General features: G+C 37.6%; 2 protein-coding genes across 4 annotated transcripts in view; one reads left to right on the top strand and one right to left on the bottom strand.

The window, feature by feature from the left end:
- The window catches only part of LOC140237740 (F-box/LRR-repeat protein 15-like), an 81,013-nt gene extending 78,740 nt beyond the window's left edge, over positions 1 to 2,273 (bottom strand). For all 3 annotated transcript variants that reach the window (XR_011901865.1, XR_011901866.1, XM_072317668.1), the window contains exons 1-3: positions 2,246 to 2,273; positions 1,382 to 1,642; positions 624 to 801 (exon numbers count right to left, since the gene is read on the bottom strand). Coding sequence is in view for 1 of the 3 variants with exons in the window: in XM_072317668.1 (XP_072173769.1) it covers positions 624 to 801; positions 1,382 to 1,641 (438 nt within the window). In the remaining 2 variants the exon portion in view is untranslated. The remainder of the gene's footprint in view (positions 1 to 623; positions 802 to 1,381; positions 1,643 to 2,245) is intronic.
- Positions 2,274 to 2,736: 463 nt separating this feature from the next.
- Positions 2,737 to 7,945, top strand: LOC140237964 (heme transporter hrg1-A-like). Its single transcript, XM_072317895.1, has 3 exons — positions 2,737 to 2,895; positions 5,102 to 5,269; positions 6,690 to 7,945. Exons 1-3 carry the CDS (start codon positions 2,751 to 2,753, stop codon positions 6,833 to 6,835), a joined length of 459 nt encoding a protein of 152 aa, XP_072173996.1. The 5' UTR covers positions 2,737 to 2,750; the 3' UTR covers positions 6,836 to 7,945.
- Positions 7,946 to 24,982: the final 17,037 nt, after the last annotated feature.

The raw sequence follows: 24,982 nt of genomic DNA on the forward strand, positions 1-24,982 counted from the left end.
AAAAAGGGATTCTAAAGACACACCTAATCACACTATTCTACCAAAAATGTTCGAGATAAACTGCTAAAAACACACACTTTCCTGCCCGTTTTATGATACCAAATTTTAGCATAATGTAAAAGAATACTCGCTCTTTCAGAAAATATGAAAAAAATCAAGTTCGGCTAGGTTGACCCATTTCACTTATTTTCAGTCCTTACGCAAAATCAGTGTGTGGGACTTTATGTTCGTTTTGAGGTGCACGGTCACATATATATCATAAATAGTACAAACATTCAATTTGCTTCAATATCAATAATGGCTTTGAAAGGCCTAATTTACAAACAAAGGTAGGTGAAATACAAAAGGAGCCCTAAAAAACAAACAAACAAACAAAACACAGTATGGTTGATGGATGAGACACTGAACATACACTTGACAGCCAGCACTGCGTAGAGTCAAGCATGTAAAGACAGATTTATAGATCATCAGTTTCTCAAGTCTTTTGAAAGCCAGAAGTATATAGATTAATACATATATCACATAATGATAAGGTATTTGTTGCGTGTATTAGAACATTTAAAAAAAATAGATAGATGAATCGAATACATGTAGTACATTGTACAACCAGACTGACAGCCTACCCCAAAACAGCTACTGAGGTCTAGCTCTTCCAGATGCTTCCAGCATTTGGCCATCTTTATCACTGCCTTCTCTGTCAACTTTCCACACTTCAAGAAAGATGCACTGCGAACTTCCCGGCATCTCTCGGCTGCAGTACTCATTGTGTCCTCTGTTACAGCCTTCCAGCAATTATCCAGTCTGCACAGAACAATTTGAAATGCATAAACATGTCTGAAAAGTCTTCTCGAACCTGATTTCATCTCACAGATCCTGTCCCATGTAGTTATCAAGGGATGAGAAAATTTATGACAATGGATAATAGTATAACTACAAGGGTAATGTTCCTACTACTACTAATCTACTGCTACTACTACTACTATTACTAGTACTACTACTACTACTACTAATAATAATAATAATGATAATAATAATACAACTACCACTATGACTACTGCTACTAACTACTACTAATTACATTTTACAATATTAATAATGATAATGTAATATGATAATGATGGTGATGTTGGTGGTGATGATGATGATGATGATGAAGATTACCTTTTACTCTACAAATGTATATGTGCCTTTCCAAAGTGTTGTCATGCTCATAGCACTTTCAGACTCTTCAGTGAAAGGAAGGGGAATAGAAATAGGGATGAAGAAGTGAAAAGAACTATGGAGGACAGGAGGGAGCATTAGAGGTTGTCATACATGCGTCATTAAAGGCAGTCAGCAAAACACTTTGGAGACATTCTGTACATAGTATCCTCAAAATCACCTTAATTCTCTAAGTGTAGATGCTTGCTCCAGAATGCACTGAAGAAATTCTGGTGTGATGAGGACATTCCAGGGCGTGAGATCAAGAATCTTGAGACGAGCAAAGTAGGCATTGACCAGAGAATGCCACTCCCTACATACAGCCCTCACTGTGCACAAGTCAGGCATCGGTAGCATGGGGATGATGATGTACAGAAAGATTTCATCTGGTAGTTGACCTATATGTGGGTGACCTTTCCCAGCAATTGCATCTTCTTCCATTCTATTGAATGACAGATGAAAGGAAGAAGACAAAAACAAACATGTTAGGACATAAAATTAGAGTATAAAAGCAGACAATAATTCTATGCAAGAAAATTTCAAATGTCAAATGAAAAATGTTTCTGAAACATGTCTGACAATATGAAAATAGAACCCTGTGATTAATATTCTAATGGACGAATGTAATATCTAATTTGGACACTGTCACTGAATCGAAATTGACTTTAGTTTACTACCAAAAACAAAAACAAAACAGAAAACACAAAATTTTCCTGTGAATTCAGTCTCTTTACAGTCAGCGCAAGCTTTCATTAATGATATGTAATTGTAAAACTGACGTTGACTTACATGATGTAATGATACAACAAATATTGTGTATGAGGACCGTACCGGTACGTATTCCGAATGCTACAAATCAAAATGTAATTATCCTGTAAAATTTATGGCTGTAACTAACCAAAACATCAATACGCGGGACTAATACCACAAAAATGAAATCACGTAGATGCAGGTCCACGTCAGTCAGCATGAATAATAACTATCAATATCAAATAATGAAGAGAAAACGTACGAACATACAAGTTCAAACGAACTGGGTACTTACGAATACAAATTGAATGCCAAAAATATCATTTAAAGATCATAATTCTCGCTGCAGAAAGCAATCGTAGACTACACGATTTGGAGCTGGACGTTAGAGGGCGTATTCACATTATAGATGTATTTATTGTTTTTGTTTTATATTAGTCTTGCTATTATTTTTTTTTTTTCCGTCAACCGTGTCTCATGTTACCACATCACGATACAGAGCCTTCTTGCGGCATTTGATTTGGTCTCAGCGGAAGGATTTATGAATGTATTTTAACCGGCAGCATTAAATCAGGAAGAGGGTTCTTTCTGTACATGAACACAACTGCCTTACATTTACAAATAGGCCGTGTTCTACTGGTATCTTGTGACTTACACCGGATGAACTTCGCAGTGCAGTGATTGCGGCTCAACACTGCATTGCACTGCAATCCCCATTCGTCTGTCTGGACGTGTGCGTGCGTTTCTGTGCTTCGGAAGGTTCTCTCTAAACGCAATCATAAGCGGCCGATTGCATAATAATGGATGATCCGGGAATGAAGTGGATGAGGTGTCGGATTGCCTTCGCTGCGACTGGAGTCATCGTCGGGCTGGCCGTATTCATCTGCTTCATTGCTGTTGCCGAGTTCTTCAATTTACACATCGCTCTCTGGGGTTTAGCTAGTGGTAAATGACATCTAAATGGCAAAGAAAAAAAATGTTGTGTGCCCATCACTGGCATCAGCCAAACAAACATAACGGGTCGTTACAGGTGTAGCGCTAGGGTCATTGACCCACACATAACAGAGATCAATAATATTAACCTTGCCCAAGCAATTCCCAACCTGTGGACTAGTATTTTAAATTTAAGGTTACACTGCTATGCTTACTAATGTACTCTAACTCGCACTCTCTACAAAAACATGAGAGAGCTTCTTTCAGACTTAAAAAAGTTCAATATCTTGTCATTCCGGTATTATTAAAAACATTCATCGATAGTTTTCAGTGTCCTATAAAATAAATAGACAATCTACCTAGGTCCCAGGAGTGTAGTAGATTAGATATGATAGATATGAATATCTAAGTTAACTTAAAATGATAAAGCCCTTGTGTGTCGGAAGTTAACGAATGCATAAACAGAAAAACAGCACCATGGTTCGGCCTAGGCTTTACCGAAGATACAGGGTACTGGAAGATTTTGGATGGCCTTTATGGTCAAATTATGGGTGCATGGTCTTCTGGTCAAACTATATATGGGTGGCTAACTTACGTTACCAGTACTGGTTTTTTTTTTTATATTTAATAATAATAATGTTACAATGTTCAAATTGATCAAAGTCATTAATAGGGTAGTGGATAATTGTAAGATACCAATCAATCCAGTCATCTGGATTGAGGTCGTACAGTTGTACATTGTAGGTTCAAATCCTGCTGGAGTATGTAGGGCCTAATTAGCTGTATGCCCATGAGTTCTAGGTTGTCATTGCTAGATTCTACACCCTACTAAAACAGAAAAAGAGAATTAAAAAAAAAACAAAAACAAAACAAACCCTGATCAATTCAGTGCTTACTGGTATATACAACGTAGGGTGATTTGTCAAGCAGTTTGCAAAAGGCGTCACAATGTCTTTTAGCAGCCTGTTGCTGATCTTGCATATTATGCTTGTTGATGTAACTGCGTAAGGTATTGTTATTAACTATAAGGTTCCCTAAACTTGTATCTGGCTCACAAATGATAATGAAAAATGTTCACCCTATTCACGTTGGCATTTTAATGGCCTACAGTATTGAGAGTCCGTATCTATAAGACATTGCTGCCAAATTTAGATACCATGATACCGTAGATATTTGATAGAGGTTCTAATTCCTGGAAAAACCATCCTAGAGTCCAGACATTTGATTGTGATCACGACTTTTCCATGTAAACTTGTATTATTGTCTTGAATGTAGCCAGGTATAGTACTGGAATGTGTATTAACACTATAGATGTACTACATGTATCTACAGTTTCTACACGTAGAAACTTTGTGTGTTGTGTTCCTTTAATGTTCATACACACAACTTTCCACAGTCTAGCTATACATATCTTGTTTAATAGTACAAAAAACCTCAAAAAGCTGCTGAAAACTGCATGCTTATCCAAAAGTTGCATGCCAGTGGAGTAAAATAGAGTTTAAAAAAGGACTGATTGAAAACAAACTGATTTTTGCTCTTACTCGTTGAAGGTATAAACCTTGTGATTCCACGCATAAATTCTTCTTGACACTATACCCCAACATGATGTATTGCTGATTGATATTAGTACTATGATGTAATTGCACTACAGTACCTTTTCCCAGACGGCTCCCAATGTGAGATGAAAGTGAAACCATGAAGTCGTTTCAAATGGTTTCAATTGGAGACTCTCCACCCATACATTTCACGAGAGGGCTGCCTGACATTTAGATGGTATATTAATAGTGAAATACAGTCTGTTAGTGTTAAATCATTTATCCTAAACCCAGCCAATAAAAGACAGTTTTGTTTTTTTTTTTTACCAATAGTATATCCTCATTGTCATGAGTGTTCATGGCAAATTAAGTAAAAATTATTGCTAGACTCTAAAACTATCTATTCTATGTCACAATGTCTTGTAGGGGATTCAACACAGACTTGGTGGTGTACATCAGATTTATATTTCAAGTCCCTCAAACGGCACAGGTCCGTAGACCTTGTTCATCCATGAAAACAAAACACAAAAGAAAAAAAAAAAATAACGGTTCCATTCAGCTTCTTAGCAACCTGCAGAATGATCAGCCATTGTTTAATGCTTATCTTATGTATAGTACTTAGTCACCTTCTCTCTCTCTCTCTCTTTCGCTCCATTCTCTAAATTCTCTAAATTCTCTATCAGGATTTTTTGCCTTCCTGACGTTAGCCGTACACATTCAGCATCTGCGAGGGCAACGAGACCTCTGGGTGTACCGCCTCAAGTTCTTTATCATCCTCGGCTTCACAGTGCAGTTTGGCGCCCTCATCGCTCTGGTGACGTACATAGTTCTGGGTGCAGTCAGAGGTCAAGGTAAAACTCCAAAGTACAAGGATGCACATCCACTGGTCACTTGGAGATGAATATACTGTATCTGCAGTGCATTCAATATGCAAAAATTCTCATGAACCATGCTTTTGCTTTTAGGTCAGGGATAATTGTTGTTGTTAAATGATGAAGCAGATCCTAATCAAATGATTCACTGCCAGCGAACGTTTTCTTCAGCTGACAAGCAAAAAAAAAAAAGGTCTTTAGCGCAAAATCAAAGCCTTACCGCACTCACACTTCAAGGTTTCTATCTATTTCTTTCTAGTGCCACTTGCGCACTTCCGAGTAAAAAAGTGGGGGGGGGGGGGGGGCAGAGTAGTGACACCTTTATATGTATTCCTTTGTATGGTGCATATTGGTGAGTTTTGTGTTACTGCTTAATACACATAACTAGGGTCAGCCTTGGGTCAGCTTAATCGTATGTGTAACAGGGGTCTTACAGGAAAGCCTTATTCCCCCCCCCCCCCCCCAATCAGAAGGAATTGTCAATGTTAGCCCCCGTACTGTGCCTGTTGATACTATTGTACTTGGGTAGATCCTATTTTGTTAAGTTATCAAAAAATCATTTCAACCTTCGGTTGATATAGAATGTACACTTCAGAAATGCTATTAAATATATAACGAGGAATATCAATGATTTGATTTAGAAAGCATTTAGCATTGTCAGGAATTACAGGCTAGCGACTGAATGTCTGTCAATTTGCGAATAGTTGCTGTACATACCAATCCCGTGGTACTTAAAGCCGAAACATACGGTGTAGTTCTCAGAAGGGCTCTGCCTCAAAATTCATTTGCCACCATTCAAAATTTTCTTGTAATACAGCAAAAGGGTCTACCAAGAAATTTGTCTAGCTGATGCACTTTGCCCTGGGATATTGAGTTGTTTTGAAATATTTTGAGATCAAATGTGAAAAATAAGTTTGATTTTGTAGTACACAATGTTTATTCTTGAAGCACCTCCCCAGTTCAGTTGTAGGTAGAGAGAACATTACATAATCAGTCGTGCCCTGGCAATCATTTTTTTTTTTTTTTTTTTTAACAAGCTGTAATTAAATCACTGTAGGGTGGTGGATACTGCTGTGACTTCATTTGCCAATTGTCGATAATTGATTATATAAGATTACTTAGCAACCATGATCAGGTAAGCTCTGGGATAGTACTTCTGGTATTTCCTTTTGATTAACATTTCACATTTTCTTCATTATCCAACTGAAGCCATGTTATTACAGTTTTATTCCACACATTTCTTATGCAGGAATATGTGTACAGAAATGATTAGAGCAAAAATTACAGTTTTGCAGGCATGTGAGAAATTTGCTTTCACTTTAAAAGTCAACGTCACAATGGTATGAAGTGGTACTCAGCACTAATCATCCACTCATCAAAGTTTTATTTCTCTCTCTAGATCTGATGCCGGTGAAAGGCAACGACAAGGGATACTACCTGGCAGCAGTCTGGGTCTTCATGACCTGGAAGTGGTCGTTTGCGCTGTTCATCTACTCGAGGTCGTATCGCCGAAGCTATGTCACCAGGTACGACACCATCCCATAGGGCACCTACAGTGTAGCTCCATTTTCACGTATTAAACTCGTAGTGTGTTGATTTGATCGGGAGGCCTCCTCTATCTTGTAGCATACTACAAAATCGCCGGTGGTTTCTGTCACTTTCACACGTCGACAAAATAGAAAGATTGTAGACAAAATGCAGGTCCTTGCTTTAGAGAACAATATTCATTGCACACAGCGCAGACTAGACATAGTTATCCTTTACAGTGCACAAATACAAAGTTCTGTACTATCAGTGGTAAATGACAACACAGAGTCACAATGTTAATCAGGTGTGCGTAGAGAAAATTTTATTTTTCCAACCTTATTTCCATTCTGGTGTACTATGTATATATTGCTGATGATAGTCGGGGAAAGATGGGTTTGTAATATGACATTAGAGTCTATGTTTATCATGATAGAGTATCTACAATGCTTCTCACTGCAAAACTTTCTGTATTTATCAGTCTTTCCTAATATAATTCTCATGAAGATCATGCCTAGGCTGCCTACACAGTAGAATGACATCAAGATAAAAATTACAAATGCGGTATTCATTCAGGCTGTCTTTAAATAGTTGACACCATAAATATTATTGAAACTTTGTGTAACTTCTGACAGGAAATTATTTTTTTAATTATTTGTTTTTTGTTACAGCCAGCTTTGTTTGTGGTATTCTCTTCATTTTGTTTCATATGTTTTGTGGAATCTTAAGAGGAGTTTGTTCATTTAGTTCTAGGTTTTAGCCTTGTTTGACTTTTTATTTGTGGGCTAGTAATGACTTTAAATATATTTTATACTGTGACCAAAATCAGAACTGTTTTGCCACCAAAGTGTTATATTTTATGGAGTGCATCTGCCATTATGTAATCATAGAGATTTAATGTTCATTTTTTGTTTGTTTTATATATTTAGGGTTCGTAGAGTGTGAATCCTGTGTATGAGGGTGTGCAAATCTTATTGACATATGTACATGTTCTTCAGTAGCAGTAGGCATGCATACTGTGCAGTGAATTTATTTCAAGAAAAAAAAAATGTAAGTTACTATGAACCATACAGGTCTGTGTAGTTCAGTGAAATATATCCCATTAGAGTTAGTGCAGTACTGAATGCACCGAGTATATTCTATTAAAACAAAACGAAAGTATGTGGTAGTCAAATTGTCTGAATAGAAAATCTTTGTCAAGAGTGTTTCCTGTATGTCGTAACGGAAATACATATTCAGGAAAAGGTGTGAAGTAAACCGCGAGAGCTGTACACTTGTGTTGTTCATGAACTTGGTACTTTTTTGATACATACTATAGAGTAGCATGCTTGAATGTCATGATTGTAAAGAAATGTTTAGAGGAAGTGAGGGGAAGAAAAGATTCAGTACCTGGACAAATTTAAGTTAGTACAGATGCATTTGTTATTTGTAGGGCCAAGCTACAATTTTGTTTCTCCCTCAAATATTTAGGAAACTGGGATGAATTTGTATTTTGCAGTCACTTGTACTGTATGTCTAAATTGAAAAACAGTCAAATTTCAACCCAGGTTTAATATACACATAGTCATTTGTAGTTTTATGAGAAGTTAATTCCTCCCTGCCCCCACCTCAAAGGGAAATCACCTTTTAGATGAACTGGTAAAGATTTAGTATATATCAACAATATCCAGACTATAAGGAGAGAAGGGAAGGGAAGCTGTGTAACACAGCTAATATCTCACTTACATGATAAAACTACGTATTTGTTCACATGCTGTCTGCATCTCACGTAAAAGATAAAATAATATAGTTGAATATTCTGAATCACGCAGAGTTACCTTCAGATGTGATTCATAATCAGTGATACATACTTCAAAGAGTGTACTGCTAGACTTCTACAAACATAGACTTCATGCATTTAATTTTTTTTTTTTGGGGGGGGGCGGGTAAACATAAATTTGTTGTGGACAGTAACTGTCGAATCAACAGTGATTGTGTGATTGTAACAGCTTTGTCCATTTTTTGGTACTATAGTTGTATTACCTGATATGTGTGCTGTTCCTGTGTTCGTAGATTTTCTGCCATTTGACCAGTTTATTGCAGGACACAGAGATGTGCAATAGATTTGTTTTTCATGCATTCTTAGAAGAAATTTTTGATATAAAATCCATTGAAAAATGAAAATTTCATACGATTTGTACTTTTCTTTTTACTTTTGTATTTTTTGCTGTTCGTGTCATGAATTAAAAGGGCATCATAGAAGCATGTCTTGTCACTTTAAAATCTCATGTGCAAAGAGTCAGAAATATCCATTGTAAATGTCCCCTGCATAGTATGTGGAAATGTGTTCCATGCAATGTACAAGCTGCCTAGATGTTTTAAATGAAAAGTCTGGGGCTTCATACTTCCTATCAGTTGTGGAAGTGTGATTTTTTTATTTAGCGATAAATATTAAATTCTGGCCTTAAATTGTTACCTCTGAAATATGATAATTCCCCGTAGACTGGAAGTGCGATACTCCAGGTTACTGTTAGCGATGGGTTAGTCCAGACCCTGTGACTGAAATGGAAACTACATATGTATGATGCTGATACACTTCACTATAATACCACATCAAAACTTCTCTGCACATATTGTTAGTATTGCTAAGTTGCCAATGGTAATTGCTGCCAATATTAGCTGTGCTTGTGTTGCATTATTGAAGGAAACATTTCTCTTTGTTTTGTCGCTTTTGCAGTTACCATGATTTAGCTTTTGCAATTACCATGATTTACAGTGTTTACAAAATTTATAATATTTTCACTTTCAGTATCCTTATGCAAGAGAGTTGTGAAGGTACTAATGTCTGTGTTGAGTGCTTATTTTACCAAGCAGTAAGCCCTAATGTTATTTCAGAGTTTGTTTCCCTATAGTTGCTTCTATAAGTTCACATCTGTCTTTATGCATACTCAACACAAACATTTTCTTCATATTCAAGACCCTCTTTATTATATTTCTGTAATACAGGTCACAATAATATTGGGGGGGGGGGGGGAATGATGAGTTTTATTCTTGAGAGGCATTCCATGAGCCCAGCAAGCAGTAAGAAAACTAGCGAATTTGATTTTATTCTGGATTTTGACAGTAATTTGCACAATATGTCATGCTTGTTTTTGTTGGTATATATGCTTTTTACAGCAGACACAGTCTCTTGGTGTAGAGGACAGGAATGTTGAATCACCATGGCAAATCGGTAAAGATGTTTTGTGATACATCATGTCCCCTTGTCATATTATATCAACCCACTGCAGCAAATATGCACCGGTCATTGATAAAGTTGGCGTTCACATGCTTTGTTTTAAAAGTATCTGTTTCTCATTCACATAGAAAAGGTTGCGACTTGCTCACCCCTCACAAAAGACGAAAAATTGAAGGATAACTAACAGTCTTCTTTAACATGCGTTGCTTTTCGCTGCAGTTTACTCCAGGTGTAATGAACCTGGTCAAGATACATTGATTAGTAACCCAGTGTTATTGATTAGATGCATGCTAGGAGATATAAAAGGCATTTGTCAGTTGGTATTAGACTTGTGTCATCTAGAAAGCCCACCTTTCTGGTAAAAACAGTTCTGGATGTTCATCTGGACTTTGACATTCTGAAAACAGGGTAAGAATAAGAATTATGGGTGATAGAAACATAGACTGCAAGTACTAGTAAATCCGTTTTTCTGTGTCTCAGATACCAACCCAAGGCTTGTCCATGTCCATGTTTCTCATTAATGTGTGATGTATCCATCCCCATCAGCATTTGTAATCCTTTCTCAAATTTTGTATAATTCTTGAAAAAAAAAAAGAAAGCAAACATTCATAAAAAACAAAAAAATATGAGATTATGCTGCAATATGACTTTTCTGGATATTTTCCCCATATTTTTCAAAATCTTGTGATTTAAGTAGTAGTCACAGCCTTCAGCTCAGTTCATCATTCATGACAGCTTTGACAAGACAGTAAGCTCCTGATATCAGAATGTGTGGCCCATCATCACATTATCTTTACAAGGTCACAGGCTCTGAAGCTTACAAAATGGATAATATGAGATAATCTTGGTATTCTAATAATACTAGAGAAATTTTACAGGTCGAAAATCATATGTATGAATGCTTAATTAAAGTACATCTTGTACAAATTGGAAAGTATCAAAATGTATGGAAGTACTAAACAGTGCAAGTTTATTCTGAATGTGTAAGAAGGCTGTTTTGACCATTGACATTGTTTGATAGGATAATATCCCGCATGCTTGACCTGACATAAGCTTTTATTCCAAATTTTTATTCAGATGTCTCCAGCAAATAGTGGCTGGCATATCTAATCAATTTTGTGGTATGCTGCTCAATTCTGAATCAAGTGGCACAAGTTGGTATTGTACATCATATGGGAGTCTGGAAAAGTGAAAAGTGCTGAGACCAGAAAGTCAAGTTTTTGGCATAAATCATGAAATCAGGCATCTGTGATGACGGGTTACCATTATATGTCTGGAATGCATCACACGCATGCAGGGTAATGCACAATGTACAGCCGTAAAACACTTTTCATCGTACATGCTACAAGCCAAGTATATAGCTATTGTAGAAGACAACTCAACAGCTGAGATAATTTACCAAAGAGCAACAAGAGTAAGTTTAAAGTACTAGGAAAGAAAGAAGATCAAAGACTTGTACTTAAAAGTATTGGTATGAGAGCCATAGATGAGTTTACAGTGCACTCCCATTATAACGAACATGGTCATAACAAAATTCCGGTTACAACGAAATAAAAATCCAGGTCGCAAAATTATCGGCTCTACGTGTTTTTATTCTTTATTTGTTCGGTTATAATGAAATTTGGATATAACGAAAGAAAACTGCAGTCCCAAGGACTTCGTTATAAAGGGAGTACACTGTATTTCATGTTCTCCATTAAGATACTATTAATTAAAGGTAGTTTTGGATAATATCCTGCTTTCCACTATAAAGTATGTGTACCTATCATACGAACTACCAGCTTTCTTCTGGTTAATAACCTGAAAGGTTGAGTTGGAGGTCTACAGCATCTACATGAATGGTTCTTTTCACTCCTCCCACCACCCTATCACCCCCCCCCCCCCAACTCATGGCATCCATTTTGCCATCCTGTTTATCATTACATACCTTGAAAGGATATTGATGCAATAAGATGTGTCCAGTTGTAATATTTTTTCTTTGACTTTTCATATCTTTTATCTCCAAAAATAGAATAATGATAATTCAGCACCTTGACTTTATTCATGAATTCAAAAAGGTCTTTTGATTCAAGTGATGAATTCAGTTTATGAAAAATTAAAATAGTACCGATCTATAGTACTGATCTATCACCAAAGTCTTGTTAGAAATAACTCAACAATGCTTGTTGGTGTGGCTTTTCAGGTTTTGCCTCAGTGAATGGTCATATGAAAAGTTAGCAATCATCAAAACAGTAATGTTTGTAACTAGTAGCATGCAATGTGATTGTACACAAACATGTTGTCGTAAACTCGTGGTCCTGTAACATCTGTACATCAGTAATATTCCAATCCTGTGAAGCCAGTAAGTCCAAAATTTATAGAAAAAAAAAAATTGTAAGAGTGATTTCTAAAGTCATGTTTTCTAGTGCAAGTATTTTGAGTGCCAAACATCTAAGTTGTTAAGTTGAATGTGAAGTGGTGCAGTCTTCTTGAAGGAGGGTCACAAATGAAATACAGAAATGAAGCCTATTTCTGTGCATGACTGAATTAAACAAGTGCATGAGGAGTCACCGAAATATTCTCCATTAATGAAATAAGAGGATACTGACACCAAATGAATAAAAAAAAAAAAAAGTAGAGGAAAGCACCACAAGTGTTAATGGCGTACACGCATAAAACACTTAAAACATTTGATGGTACGTTTCATCTACCAATTGGATCAAAATGTGGGAGCTTGGTGGTTTACACAGTAAATATCTAAGAAATATGCTGGATGTATCATTGTAATATTGTGAATGAGTTACGCTGCATTATCTTGTCTTTGATAGCAGTGGAAATGTGAACTGCCTAATTGTAAATGAATACAGGTAATGAATTATTTGAAGTACACTAGCCATTAGGAAGATTGCTTTGAAGGGTACACTCTCCCCGCGTTCACATTGGTCCCCGCAAAGCGGGGACAGCCACAAGAGATCTTATCTATTTTACGACTGACCGTTCACACTGGTATCTCATCTGTCCCCGAGCTGCGGGGGCATTTTGGGGCTTGGAGCGAGCTCTGCCACTTGAAACCAGGCATAGCGCATGCGCACATTTGATGACCACAGCTGGACGCTATCAATTTCACCTCAAGGTCACTCTCCCCTCCAAATCTTGTCCCCGTACCTGACTTGATTCGCGGGGACGAGGGGACAAGTCCCGGCGAGCATTCACATTATGGTTTTCAAGGAGAAAGTCCCACAGCTCGGGACTTTTGTCAATGTGAACGCGGGGAGAGTCAGCTATTAGATGAGGTGGGCTGTTCGAGTCAGTGAAATGGTGAATTGCAGTTTATAAGAATTGTTTGCTGGTACGGTGTATTTCACTATCGTGTGGGTGCACTTTTATGGACACATTTTCCACTTTGCTTCAGTAGCCATTCCCACAGCTGTAATTTACGATGATCAAACATGTCGGCAGTTCAAAATAATAATTGAACGTCAGAAGAAATGTTTGCTGCAAGGCAGTCATATACGGGTCATCGCTCTCTGTGCAACCTGCAGTCCTAAGTACTGTAGTTGGTGTGGTTTCATGATAATAATGAAATGTGAACTAGCCACCATACATTATATTGCTTATTCTCAAGGCAAAAACAAATCATGTCATTTTCTGTTCACATGTGCTCTGGAAATAATGTATGCATGGCCCTTGCTCCTTCAATCACACATTGTTCTTGTTTCTGTACCTGTCTTTTCCTTTTTCATCACTTTGATTGATCCAAATGAGGCAGTCAAGTACATGTAAGATTCTGGACGATATACCTACATGTATATAGACTGGGATCTAACTTATTAAAACGCAGAGACAGTGGAAAGGTGGACACTAGTGTGTTTACATAGGCTGCATGAGTTTGTACTTTGTCTTTGTTCAAATGATTAGCTGATGTGTTTATCAAATTGGCCTTTGGTATGGAGGCTAACAGACTCAAAACTTTTTTGAGCACTTTAAAGTAGAGTGAGCACGGATAAAGGAGGAAGATCCACCTTGACCCCTCACCTTGCGGATACACGTTGTGGTAGTAAAGGGCAAGAGGGTTTTTGCTGAGTCAAACTAATGGAAGGAAGTTTCATGATTTTTTCTTTTCTGTCATCTGAAACTCCTGATGAAGAAAACTACCGGTAGATAATATAAATTGACTAAACTGTGTACATGTGTACAGCGTAGCTCAAGACTGAGAGTAAAATAGCTTTAAAAATCAACACAGTTGTTATTTAACTCTTTATGTGCCATGGTTTAAACTCCCTGTACACCACATTATTCTGCGACACGTTTTTCAAATCTAATACCCCTTTCCCGCTGCCCGTCTCGGTGAACCACCGAGAGGTTCCCCGGTGAATTCACCGGGGAACCTCTCGGTGAAAGTTTGAGTGCCGTCGTTTCACACTGCTCTCGGTGAAACTTTCCCCTAGACGGGTTTTCTGCTCGCAACGTGGGTGATCTTATGTACTTGAGTTTGTTGTGCATCTGCGATTTGGTTTTTTCGATCCCATGTTCAGCAAGTTTTCGGAGGAGGGACTCGTACGCGGCAGCGTCAGCCGACGTCCCGCTCAGTTCTTCGTTCACTGCTGCCTCGCTACGTACTCTCTCTTCGTCTTTGGTCCACACTCCAGCCGTTTGCAAAATTCCCTCAAATTTCAACAGTACAAAACGTCAACGGATTTCTCCTGCACACTGTAAACCCAGCACTTGACGAGAAAAGCACAAAATACGAAAAAATCAAGCAAGAGGCGGACTGTATCAGACTTTACTGAAAGAGTTAAGAGCTAGACACTAGAGGAAGACGAAAAGGGAGGACGCATCAAATCGATCAAGTACACTGTAAACCTATACACGTATCAGCTTTGTATATGTATACACGGCGTGCTAATTAAACAATACAATCCACAGCACGATGCAAAACAACGACATACAGTATGTAGTGTCGAGTGTACTAGTATGTTTACAAACACGAATTACTAGTACCCTGTACGTGTGGATATGGGAGGTCGAGTGCGCGCTAGCTAGCTGAAAACGTGTGCATGACCAGAAGCAAAACATGACCTTTGACATAATCTGCATATTTTCCCCGGTGTTTCACCGAGACAACCTTTCACGCTGGGCGCTCTCGGTGAACCACCGGGTGATTTCCCGTTGAACTATCGGAGTTTACCCAGGACGCTTCTCGGGTAAAAATTGCCCAAAATTTCATCGGTGTTTCACCTAGGCTTCCCCTAGGTTCCAACCGAGTGACCTTTCACACTGCGGGGTTCCCCGGGTGCCCCCAGGTGCCCCCGGGGAAGATTTTCTTCAGCGGGAAAGGGGTATAAGTAACTTTTAGATTTTTATTACCCTGGGCATGTATCTGGTAAAGAGCAAAGTTGTAGAGAAAATGCCAAACTTTACTTTGATGTAACAAGTCTATGATTGTTTTTCTTTCAAATGACCAGTTGCTACATTATTATAGAGGCATGACTTTTGCGCACAAAACAGTGACTGAAACATAGAATTTAGTCGCAAACTCAGTAGGGATCACTCAGTAGGGGTCAGTCACCACAAAGTGCAAGCTACATGTGACAGGAATGAAATTTGCTAGAAATGCTTTCATTGTACTGTGGCATTTGGCGATTTATCGATGGGTTTGGGCAGGATTGTACAAATGTAGGTTTTAGCAGAATATACGAACTTGGCACGCTGTCAGCTGAATCGGACATGTGAACATGGCACATAAAGAGTTCAAAGAATGGTTGCATTGGCTATCTAGTATTTAAAGGGGATGGCCACCCTTTTAGAATGTAATAAGCTGTGACTGCCACAGTGTGATTTGTACTGTATCTGGTGAATGACATGTTGATACATTGCAGAAAGGATGCAGAGTTTTGTCACGGCAACATCTCGAATACCTTAAAGAAAGGGAAACTTATGTTTGAAGGAGTTGATGTAATGATTAATATATGGCAGTGTTGGAAACCCACCATATGTTTGTGCATTGTCTCTCTAGCTCAAACTAATGGGGAAAGTAATAGGGACAGTTATGCAAATGTGAATCATAGCATCAAATGATCAAACAAATAGGATACAAATCTGAACTTCCCCAAGTTTTCAATATAAGGTCATTTAGTCAGTAGTGAGCTGAAACTATTTGCAGTATATGTGCCAATCACAGAGCTGCCAACTAGTACTGATTTTCAGTAATTTCTACTGAAATTGGACAAGAATACTGAAGGTTACAAGCAAATTACTGATTTTAGAAATCATTGTCTGTGATAAATTCTATAACACTGTTAAGGATTACTGATTTTCACTCAAAAAAGGTGCAAATTACTGATTTTCAGCCATCATAGTACTGAAAGGCTTTTACAAAAGTTGGCAGCTCTGCAATCAACATGACATTGAATAGTAGCTGGTGTGTTGTAGTCAGGCTTTTCCATGCAGTACAATGATGTACTTGTACTTAACAATCAGGTCTGTTTGTGCCATCAAATATCATCACTCCACAATGAAACTGGAAGGAAATTCTTTTGAGGAACCTCAAACTTCTGACCTGAATGTTGAAAGAAAGAAAAACCTATCAGATGCGATACTAGTTGCATCATGAAGGACAGTGGTACTACTGTCTGAATTTATTGACCAGCTTCACTCAAATTCTGAGCTAATAATTATAATTAGAAAAAAACTATATCAGCTGTCATGTGATCAAGGCAAGTCATTTTAAGGACTCTCTTTCTTATCTACCCTCCCCCCCCCCCCTTGTCTGTCTTTACTGGAAAATCAATGTTGATATTCCACCAACTGTACATGTATTTAAGTAGCAATCTGAGTCAATATTTGCTTAAAAGTAGGCCTTCATTGTACATGTTCACTGTTATGTTACAGTTTATCAAAATGTGAAATTTGATTTTTTTTTTTTCTTGTGAAACGAAAATATATTATCAGAACAAACAGCAGAACATCTGCTTGACCGATTAAAAATAAAACAATGCTTTGTACTGTGAAACGCGGCGACTGATCGATTTCTGCCATGAGCTCAAGTGCTGGAAATGAAAATGAAATGTGTTTGTGATGTTCTTTGCCGAGTCGGTCTGTGGCTGTGATTGGATGTTTTGTGTGTGACGTTTGGCTTGTTTATCTCCAACGTGCCGTCCCTCTCTCAGTTTCACTGTGTTGTTATCGTCACTCTGTTGCAAAGTTTCATTTCCCCATCGAGCCGTCCCCTCCCCTCCCCTTGTTATTGTTGTTTCCCCCCTTTATCATATCCTGTCATGCATCCTTGTTTGCACAAAATCTCGCCAAGGGGACATCTCCCCTGTACTCTCTTTGAATCTAACATTGCATTTGATAACCACGCAGTTTCCAGACTATTCCATAATTTTCATATCCCGCCTCCATCAAGGCGGGCAGTTAGAGGGAGATTTGCATGCTCTAAATGCATCATTTCATCATTATGCTAAATATTACATTCTGACATCACATCCTATTGTTATTTGCCCACGCTTCATGCGCGGGCACACATTGCTTGATGCCGTATATGTTTGTTTTGCTTCTCTGTGCAGTAATCAGGAAAACAATTATTCAATAATTACGTTCACATGACATTTCTATTTTTAAGAGTAAACTTCAATAATTAGCTTGTAGTGTAACCCCACGTGGGTGGACTCAGAAGTTAGCAATATTTAAGATTAATTGTAGATCAAAACTACAAGATTTCAGTAGTTTATGCTCTACCCACAAGGCATAGGGGGTCCCCACTTGTAGTTTAGTTTTGAGTTGTGTGGACATGATAATCAACAAACTCGTTTGCGTGACCTCTCCATGAACCCCAGCCTCCTTAGTTTCTGTGTCAACCTCCAGAATATGTAATTACAGTCCACACATGTGCATTACACGATTGTATCATCACACAATATTGGGTGTATCGCCAGCGCTGCGTGTATTTCTTCAAGTTCTGAGGATTATAGTCATCAAGTGGGACTCTCACCCGAAAGTTAACTCATAAAGATTAGGTGTCGTGTGGACGATTGCCGCAATTAGCTATCATTGGCGATTAGCCTCCATATGAATGTACCTAATATCTCAAAGGGCATTTATCAGTATCGTCTGTTTACAATATTGTGTAATATGTTACAAGGCTGTCCCAGCCAGTGATGATATTGGTAGCATACAATCCAGCGTACATGTCACAAACACTTCCGTTGCTGCTGAGGGTATTTCTCATATCGGGGGCAATGCTGAACAAGATGAAGCTCCTTTGAATAAATAAAACAAAAACAAACAAGAAGCACTCACAGTTAAAATGTCAACTCATCCAGAGGTACAGTTGTATGCATTACAATGTGGTCACAACATGAATTTCATGTTGGTTATTTTCAGACCAAACATTCAGAGATGTCATAGTCCATGGAAAGCCACAGAACACTTCCAAATCTAACCGCAAATCATTCAGTAGTGTACGTGAGCTCACATCCAACAGTTGATACACCAGTATCAAATACTGCCTCCAGATGAAAATAGTTAAAGGGACTGTACAGTACTGGTTGAAGTGGGGATTCATGTTTTGAACATTCCTAAGTGAGATAATGAAAAGCCTCTTATGAAATATGAAAGAGCATGTAATTTTAAGAAGGATTCAACGTTTATTTGATAAAAATTTGTTTTCAAATGGCTGAGATATCCAAAAAAGTGCTAATAATAAAAGGCGACATGCCACAACTTTATTAGGATCTCTTTGTTTCACATTGTTTTTGGATATCTCAGCCATTTCAAAACCGATTTTCATCGAATAAACTTTTGATACCCCTTAGAACTGCATGCTCTTTGACATCTCATAGAGTGGTTTCTGAATATCTCGCAAAACGTTAAAAGCTAAATCCTCACCTCGACCAGAACTGTACACACCCTTTAACTTGTATAATAGAGTCTTCACTGCTGTCATTGTTCAAGCATGGAAAGTAAGCAAAGTCTTGAAAAAAGGGAAGAGGATTGTATGAATTATAATGACTGATGATATATTAGCAGTGATTGTATGTTTGTATGATTGCTGTGTCATATTAAAAGGCAAAATCTTGACTGTGTTTATGTGTGTGGGAGTGGGAAAGAGGAGTTGGTGGGAGCAGTGGGTAGTGGGTAGTGGGAATGGTTGGGGGAGGGGTGTTACGGTACTCAACACCGGAAGTCAGCATGTGAAGTATAGATGGGTAGTCGTACTGGAGGGCATGTATCCACAAATATCACTTACACCGAATGTGCACTTGAGAATGGGAGGAAGATTGCCATTTTTTTTTTCCTATTGGACACAGGTGGAAGAGGAAGAATGGGGCAGAACAAATGCTTGGTTTGTACTTAGTGAAGATGTTCAATAAGATGACTTTTGGATGCATGTGTGGGATCCAACTGTTTATTTGAGATCAGTAACATCCCATTGAGAATGAGTCCTGAGTATACTCGGGCAAGGGCCAATGGGAAATGTGTGTTGTAGCAAAATCAGCCCGTCCTCAACAGGTTAAATTGCACTGTAATAGACAAAAAAGACAAAATATCAAACCTGTCTTAGCGGCCACCTGTCTATAGCGACCACCTGCTTGTAGCGGCATTAAAAAAACTCCCTCACCAAATTGCTGTATTTATAGACCCTTCCGATTATTACAGCAGTCACCTACCTAATGCGGCCAGTGGCCACTCGTTTTGTATCCTGTGGTGAATTTCTATTTAAACTGCATATAGCGGCTACAAAAATCTAGCTGAACCGTGAAATCAGCCATGAAAAATGTTGGCTTTTATGCTCATTGCTTGAATTCTACCGAGTCCTAGCTCAGTCACAATCAGACAGACATGATTGACAAATGCAGCTCTTCCCCACCAAGAGACATCTTACTTCTAACTTGACTAGATCTAAGCTTCAATAATATTGCCCTGAATAGATGCTACAATGCAATAACATCGTAGAATTTTAACAGAATGCTGACTAATAAGTGATTAAAATCCTTTTAAATAAGGAAAATGGGACACTTGTTTGGCCTTGTTTGTTGTTTACGCCAGCTTAATGCATTATTGATCTCCTCAAACTCGCTTGTGAACCCCATTCATGCGAAACCGTTACGAACCAGTTCCTCAGGCTCGAAATGTTATTTTGAAGACTTCACAAATCTTCAAAAAAGATTAAGGACATAAAAAATCAATTCAAAGATATTTCACGAGTAAATATATCTTTATGAATTTGTATAGTAATGCCTTCATCTTTTTTAACGGTTTTGACACACCCAATTTTTTTGTAAGTGATCGAAACTAACGCGCCCCGAGACGAATAATGTCAGTGTTCACACTTCAGTCAATCGCTACGTACCAGCTATTGTCTGCCAATACAGTGCAAGTGTTGAAATGAAAAAAGGCCACTGACATGTCTATAGTGGCCCCCTGTCTGTAGTGGCCACTTTTTTTTGTTTCCCTCGGGTGGTTGCCATAGACAGGTTTGACTGTATATGACATGCAATAAGACTTAGAGTTGGCAATAAATGATCTGACGGGGACAAGAGGATTTCTGCAGCAGCCTTTATGAAATTTAAAACAACAACAAAAGTTTATTTGTTGAATCTTACATAGGAAAGTGCAATTAACCGAGACTGACACATACCTACACACACACACACCAAAAAAAAAAAAAAAATTAACATGGAAATGTTGTATGGCTATGAAATTCTCTAGAGTGGTAGCTTAAGACTTGAGAGTCCATTGTTACAGTGTACACCCATATCAAATTTGCCTACACTTATCCAATTTAAAATAATATAATACCAATAATAATGATAAAGGTAATAATGAAATAGATGCATGAAGTGATACACCCACAAGGACAAATTTGGGAGGTCAAAAGGGAAGGCTGAGGAGAACAAATCAATAAGTCTTTGTAATGATGAGCATGTGTGGATACTGTTATCAGTGTTTTTAAAAGCGAAAACTTTGCATTTAGAAAAAAAAAAAGAGAAGTAAAACTCAAAAGCAAAATGAAAACAGTTGGTTGTATCGAAACAGTAGCCAGACTCGTCAGAAGCACGGTAATGTGGAAGGAAAACAAATGGCAAACCACTGCTGTAGAGCATCTCGCTCCCGGCTGCCAAACTGAGCGTCCAAAGGCCGTCCGTTCGTAGGTGGTATGTTATTGCATCACAGCGTATATGAAACAAAGCTGTAGTATTGCATGTATTGCGTTGTCAGTACTACCATGTATTGCATCATGTTGTAAAAATCTTATCCTCGTGACCAGAGCATATCAAGCCTACTTGTAACTTCACCAAAATATCTAGTGCAAATATAGCACTGTGTTTTTCACCCCATGAGGATATGCCAAGTGTGGATACCTGGAAGAGTATAGTCATGGTTCAAAATATCCTTTTTAATCACAAGCAAAGAGAAAACTCATCTAGTACTGGGAATACCCAGTTGAGAAAACAAAAATATGGACAAGTTTTGAGCAAGATACGCCTCTATATATCATGTGTTATTTTATAATCAGGTGTGCTAGTAAGGTCTATTTAAAGAAACAAAAACAAAACCTCTCCATAAGCACCAACACTAGACTAAGTTTTATGTCTGTGAGATTTATATTCAGTGTAAGAAACAAAATTTCTTTTAATTCTATTTAAAGAAACAAAAACAAAACCTCTTCATAAGAACAAACACCAGACCAAGTTTATGTCTGTGAGATTTATATTCAGTGAAAGAAAAACAAATCTTTTAATTCTATTTAAAGAAACAAAAACAAAACCTCTTCATAAGCACAAACACCAGACCAAGTTTATGTCTGTGAGATTTATACTCAGTGTATTAAAGTTTTCTTCGTGGAAATTGGTGCCATGAGCTTCTGAAAGGACAGTGATATATTCTGTTCATTACGTTCACCACAGCAAAGACACAGCTTGCAGTGTGCTTTTTTTCTTCTGTTTTTTTTTTAAGGGCCCATGCCAGAGCATGTACACATAATCAGATATTGGCGTTTTAACTGCCCAGGTTTTGATACATTAAGCAAGGCCTCAGCACTCGCTATACATGTACACCGTACCTTTCTAGCATTCCACGCTTTCTGAACAGTGATCACATCATGAACGATTAACAGGGCAAATGATAATGTCCCGTGTCCTTTAATTGGCAAATGCTCTAATTTGTCATGATGTGCGTGAAGAGGAGAAATGCACACCAGTAACACTATGCTTTCTCATGAAAGTAGTGAATGTAACTTAATCATTATATTGTTAAGTGACCATTTTCTGGCTTTTGTTGTACTGTACAAGCTGAAATTTCAGTGTGGATATTTTTGGGAATTTTTACCTGTCAGACATAATTATGTATGTTGTTAGTTTCACAGTTGCAAAGTCCGGCAATCATTACTTCACCGTTCAAGTACAAAATGAATAAGAAAGAGCAGCAAGTGACAGTACTATTCACCAAATGCTTTTACTAGGTGATTCCCTGGGTGGTAACGATTATATAGCGTGTTCTACATTGGAAGTACTGTACAAGCATGTTATGCCCCAGATATCGCTATGCCAAGGCCCACACAAACTGCGATACCTACAGTAGTTACGTGTACTAGACATTTTTATAGAAATAATATTTTTGCACATAGTTGTTACACGCTTCTATACTTGCCCACTATTCTTGCATTTCAAAGGCAACTCATGAAATTTGCACAAATAATACCGACGCTATTCTGCTCGTACAGTTTCATACTGGACACATTTTTGGAAGGACCCAGATGTAGTAGTGGAGAATTATGATGGCATATTTAAATGTCTTTGTGTCTGTGAAATGACTGCAATCTCTCCTGCCTGTCCGTCTGTCTGTCTGTCCCTCTGTCTCTCTCTTTTTCTATATAATAAGTATATATATATATAATGTATAATATATATGTGACCCTGCACCACAAAAAGTCGCCAGAAATGAATTTTTAGTTAAGACCATTTTCTGAAAGAGCAGACTTTAAGCTTTAAAATAATGTATGTATAACTCAAATCAAATGGACTCTCTTAACCTTTTTAAATATTGGAAAGAAAGCACAAACTCGGGAAAAGTGTGAACTGAGAAAAAGAGGCTCTGAAGTACAGTGTCTATCCAAGCGCTTAATCTTAACCAAGCCGTGCTGGCTGTGCGATGAATGGGACAAAAAACAGGAAGTAAACCACTGGACTAACAGCAATGAAGGAATTATCAGACTAATCTGAAATTGAGCATGCCTCATTAACACGTTCTGTCAATAATCAATGCCAACTTTCAAAGCAGTAGCATTATCCTTTCAAAATTTTATAAGGTTTTTCAAAAATGAAACGGGGACTCTAAAGACACTCCTAATCACGCTATTTTACCAAAAATGTTCGAGATAAACTGCTAAAAAAACACCCTTTCCTGCCCGTTTCATGATCCCAAATTTTAGTATAATGTAAAAGAAGACTTGCTATTTCAGAAAATATGAAAAAGTCAAGATTGGCTAGGTTGACCCATTTCACCTATTTTTCAGTCCTCGTGCAAAATCAGTGTGTGCGACTTTTTGTTTGTTTTGTGATGCACGGTCATATATATATATATATATATATATATATATATATACATATACATATATTAATATTATATAAATATCCATAGCTCCCTCTCTCTACAAAACAGACATATATGTAGAGAGTGAGAGAGAAAGAGAGATGGATGGAGAGAGACAGAGATAGAAATGAATTATCTTGCCAAAGAGCCCCAATAAACAAATGCAATACTAGTAGCAGCTTGCAATTACCATATGTACTGCCATTGCCATGGAAATGATGCTCAAGTTAATTCTACAGCCACTTCTGCTCTTGCAATTTTTTTTTTTCACATATCACACAGTTCACATGCATTCATTCACATGCACCCGTGTCAAAAATCCGTCAGAGCTGACAAAATCTAAGACAAAATAGCCATAATTCTTCATTACTTTTTTTTTTTTTTGCACCTTTAATACAAATTTACAACAAAATATGTATGTAGCAACTGTATGAAAATGACCAGACACATGGTGAAAATGTTACATTACTCAAGATGCGTGATGTACAGTGCAAAGGAATACAGCCCATTTTTTTTTTTTTTTTTTTTTTTTTTGGAGTATAAATACAGGCAATGATTCGCAATATCATGACTGAACTGATTGCTGATTTTACAAGATATAAACAAGAAAGATGAAAATACTTCAAACAACTGATGAGTTTGCCATAAAAAAAAAAAAAAAAATGCCTCTGCCAATGCAGCTCAACAAAACTGCAAAACACGAGGCTGCTGCTTTCTTCTCATGAAAGCTAACCCTTCATATGACAATGATGCATTTGTGTTTTAAAATCATGTCCTCCAAATCCATCATCATGAAGTATTGATCATTTGCATATACAAGTCACAACTGAAGCAAATTCTGCCTCTGAAAATGATGTCCACAATGAATAATAAACAACAGAGATTAAAAAGAGGAACCAATACACAAAAGCTGTCCAATGAAATGCATAATCTGTCATCAACAACCTGCTTCCAAAATTCAGTTTGATACAAAAATGCTTAACATAACCTTTTTTTTTTTTTGGGGGGGGGGGGGGGCTTCATTCAAGAATGTGTTTCCTTGGTTTCCATTCCTTGGGTTTGCCCCTTGATATGTTCAATTCACTCAACATGATACAATTCTAGGCAGCCACTTGTATATGCAACATTATTACCAACATTCATTGGTTTTAAGTTAATTATAAGACACTGGTTCAAATGCTACTACGCCTCAGAATACCAGGTTGCAAGTACATGTACAGGTATGTTGCAGTATACACAGTGACTTCTTATTGTCAAACTCAAACTTCCTCCATTAATCAATTCTTCAATTCTTGTATAAGGATATGACAATGTACATGTCATTAATTGTTGTACAAACCAGTAGGAAATTTTACACAAAAACAAGAAATTGCTCA

The sequence above is a fragment of the Diadema setosum genome, chromosome 14 (assembly GCF_964275005.1).
Source record: "Diadema setosum chromosome 14, eeDiaSeto1, whole genome shotgun sequence".
Lineage (NCBI taxonomy): Eukaryota > Metazoa > Echinodermata > Echinoidea > Diadematoida > Diadematidae > Diadema > Diadema setosum.

Excerpts from the sequence above, each read along its gene's own strand:
- LOC140237964 (XM_072317895.1), top strand. The coding sequence starts at position 2,751 with ATGGATGATCCGGGAATGAAGTGGATGAGGTGTCGGATTGCCTTCGCT. Across the intron at positions 2,896-5,101 it reads TCTCTGGGGTTTAGCTAGTG|GATTTTTTGCCTTCCTGACG; the intron begins GTAAATGACATC and ends ATTCTCTATCAG. Across the intron at positions 5,270-6,689 it reads GGGTGCAGTCAGAGGTCAAG|ATCTGATGCCGGTGAAAGGC; the intron begins GTAAAACTCCAA and ends TTCTCTCTCTAG.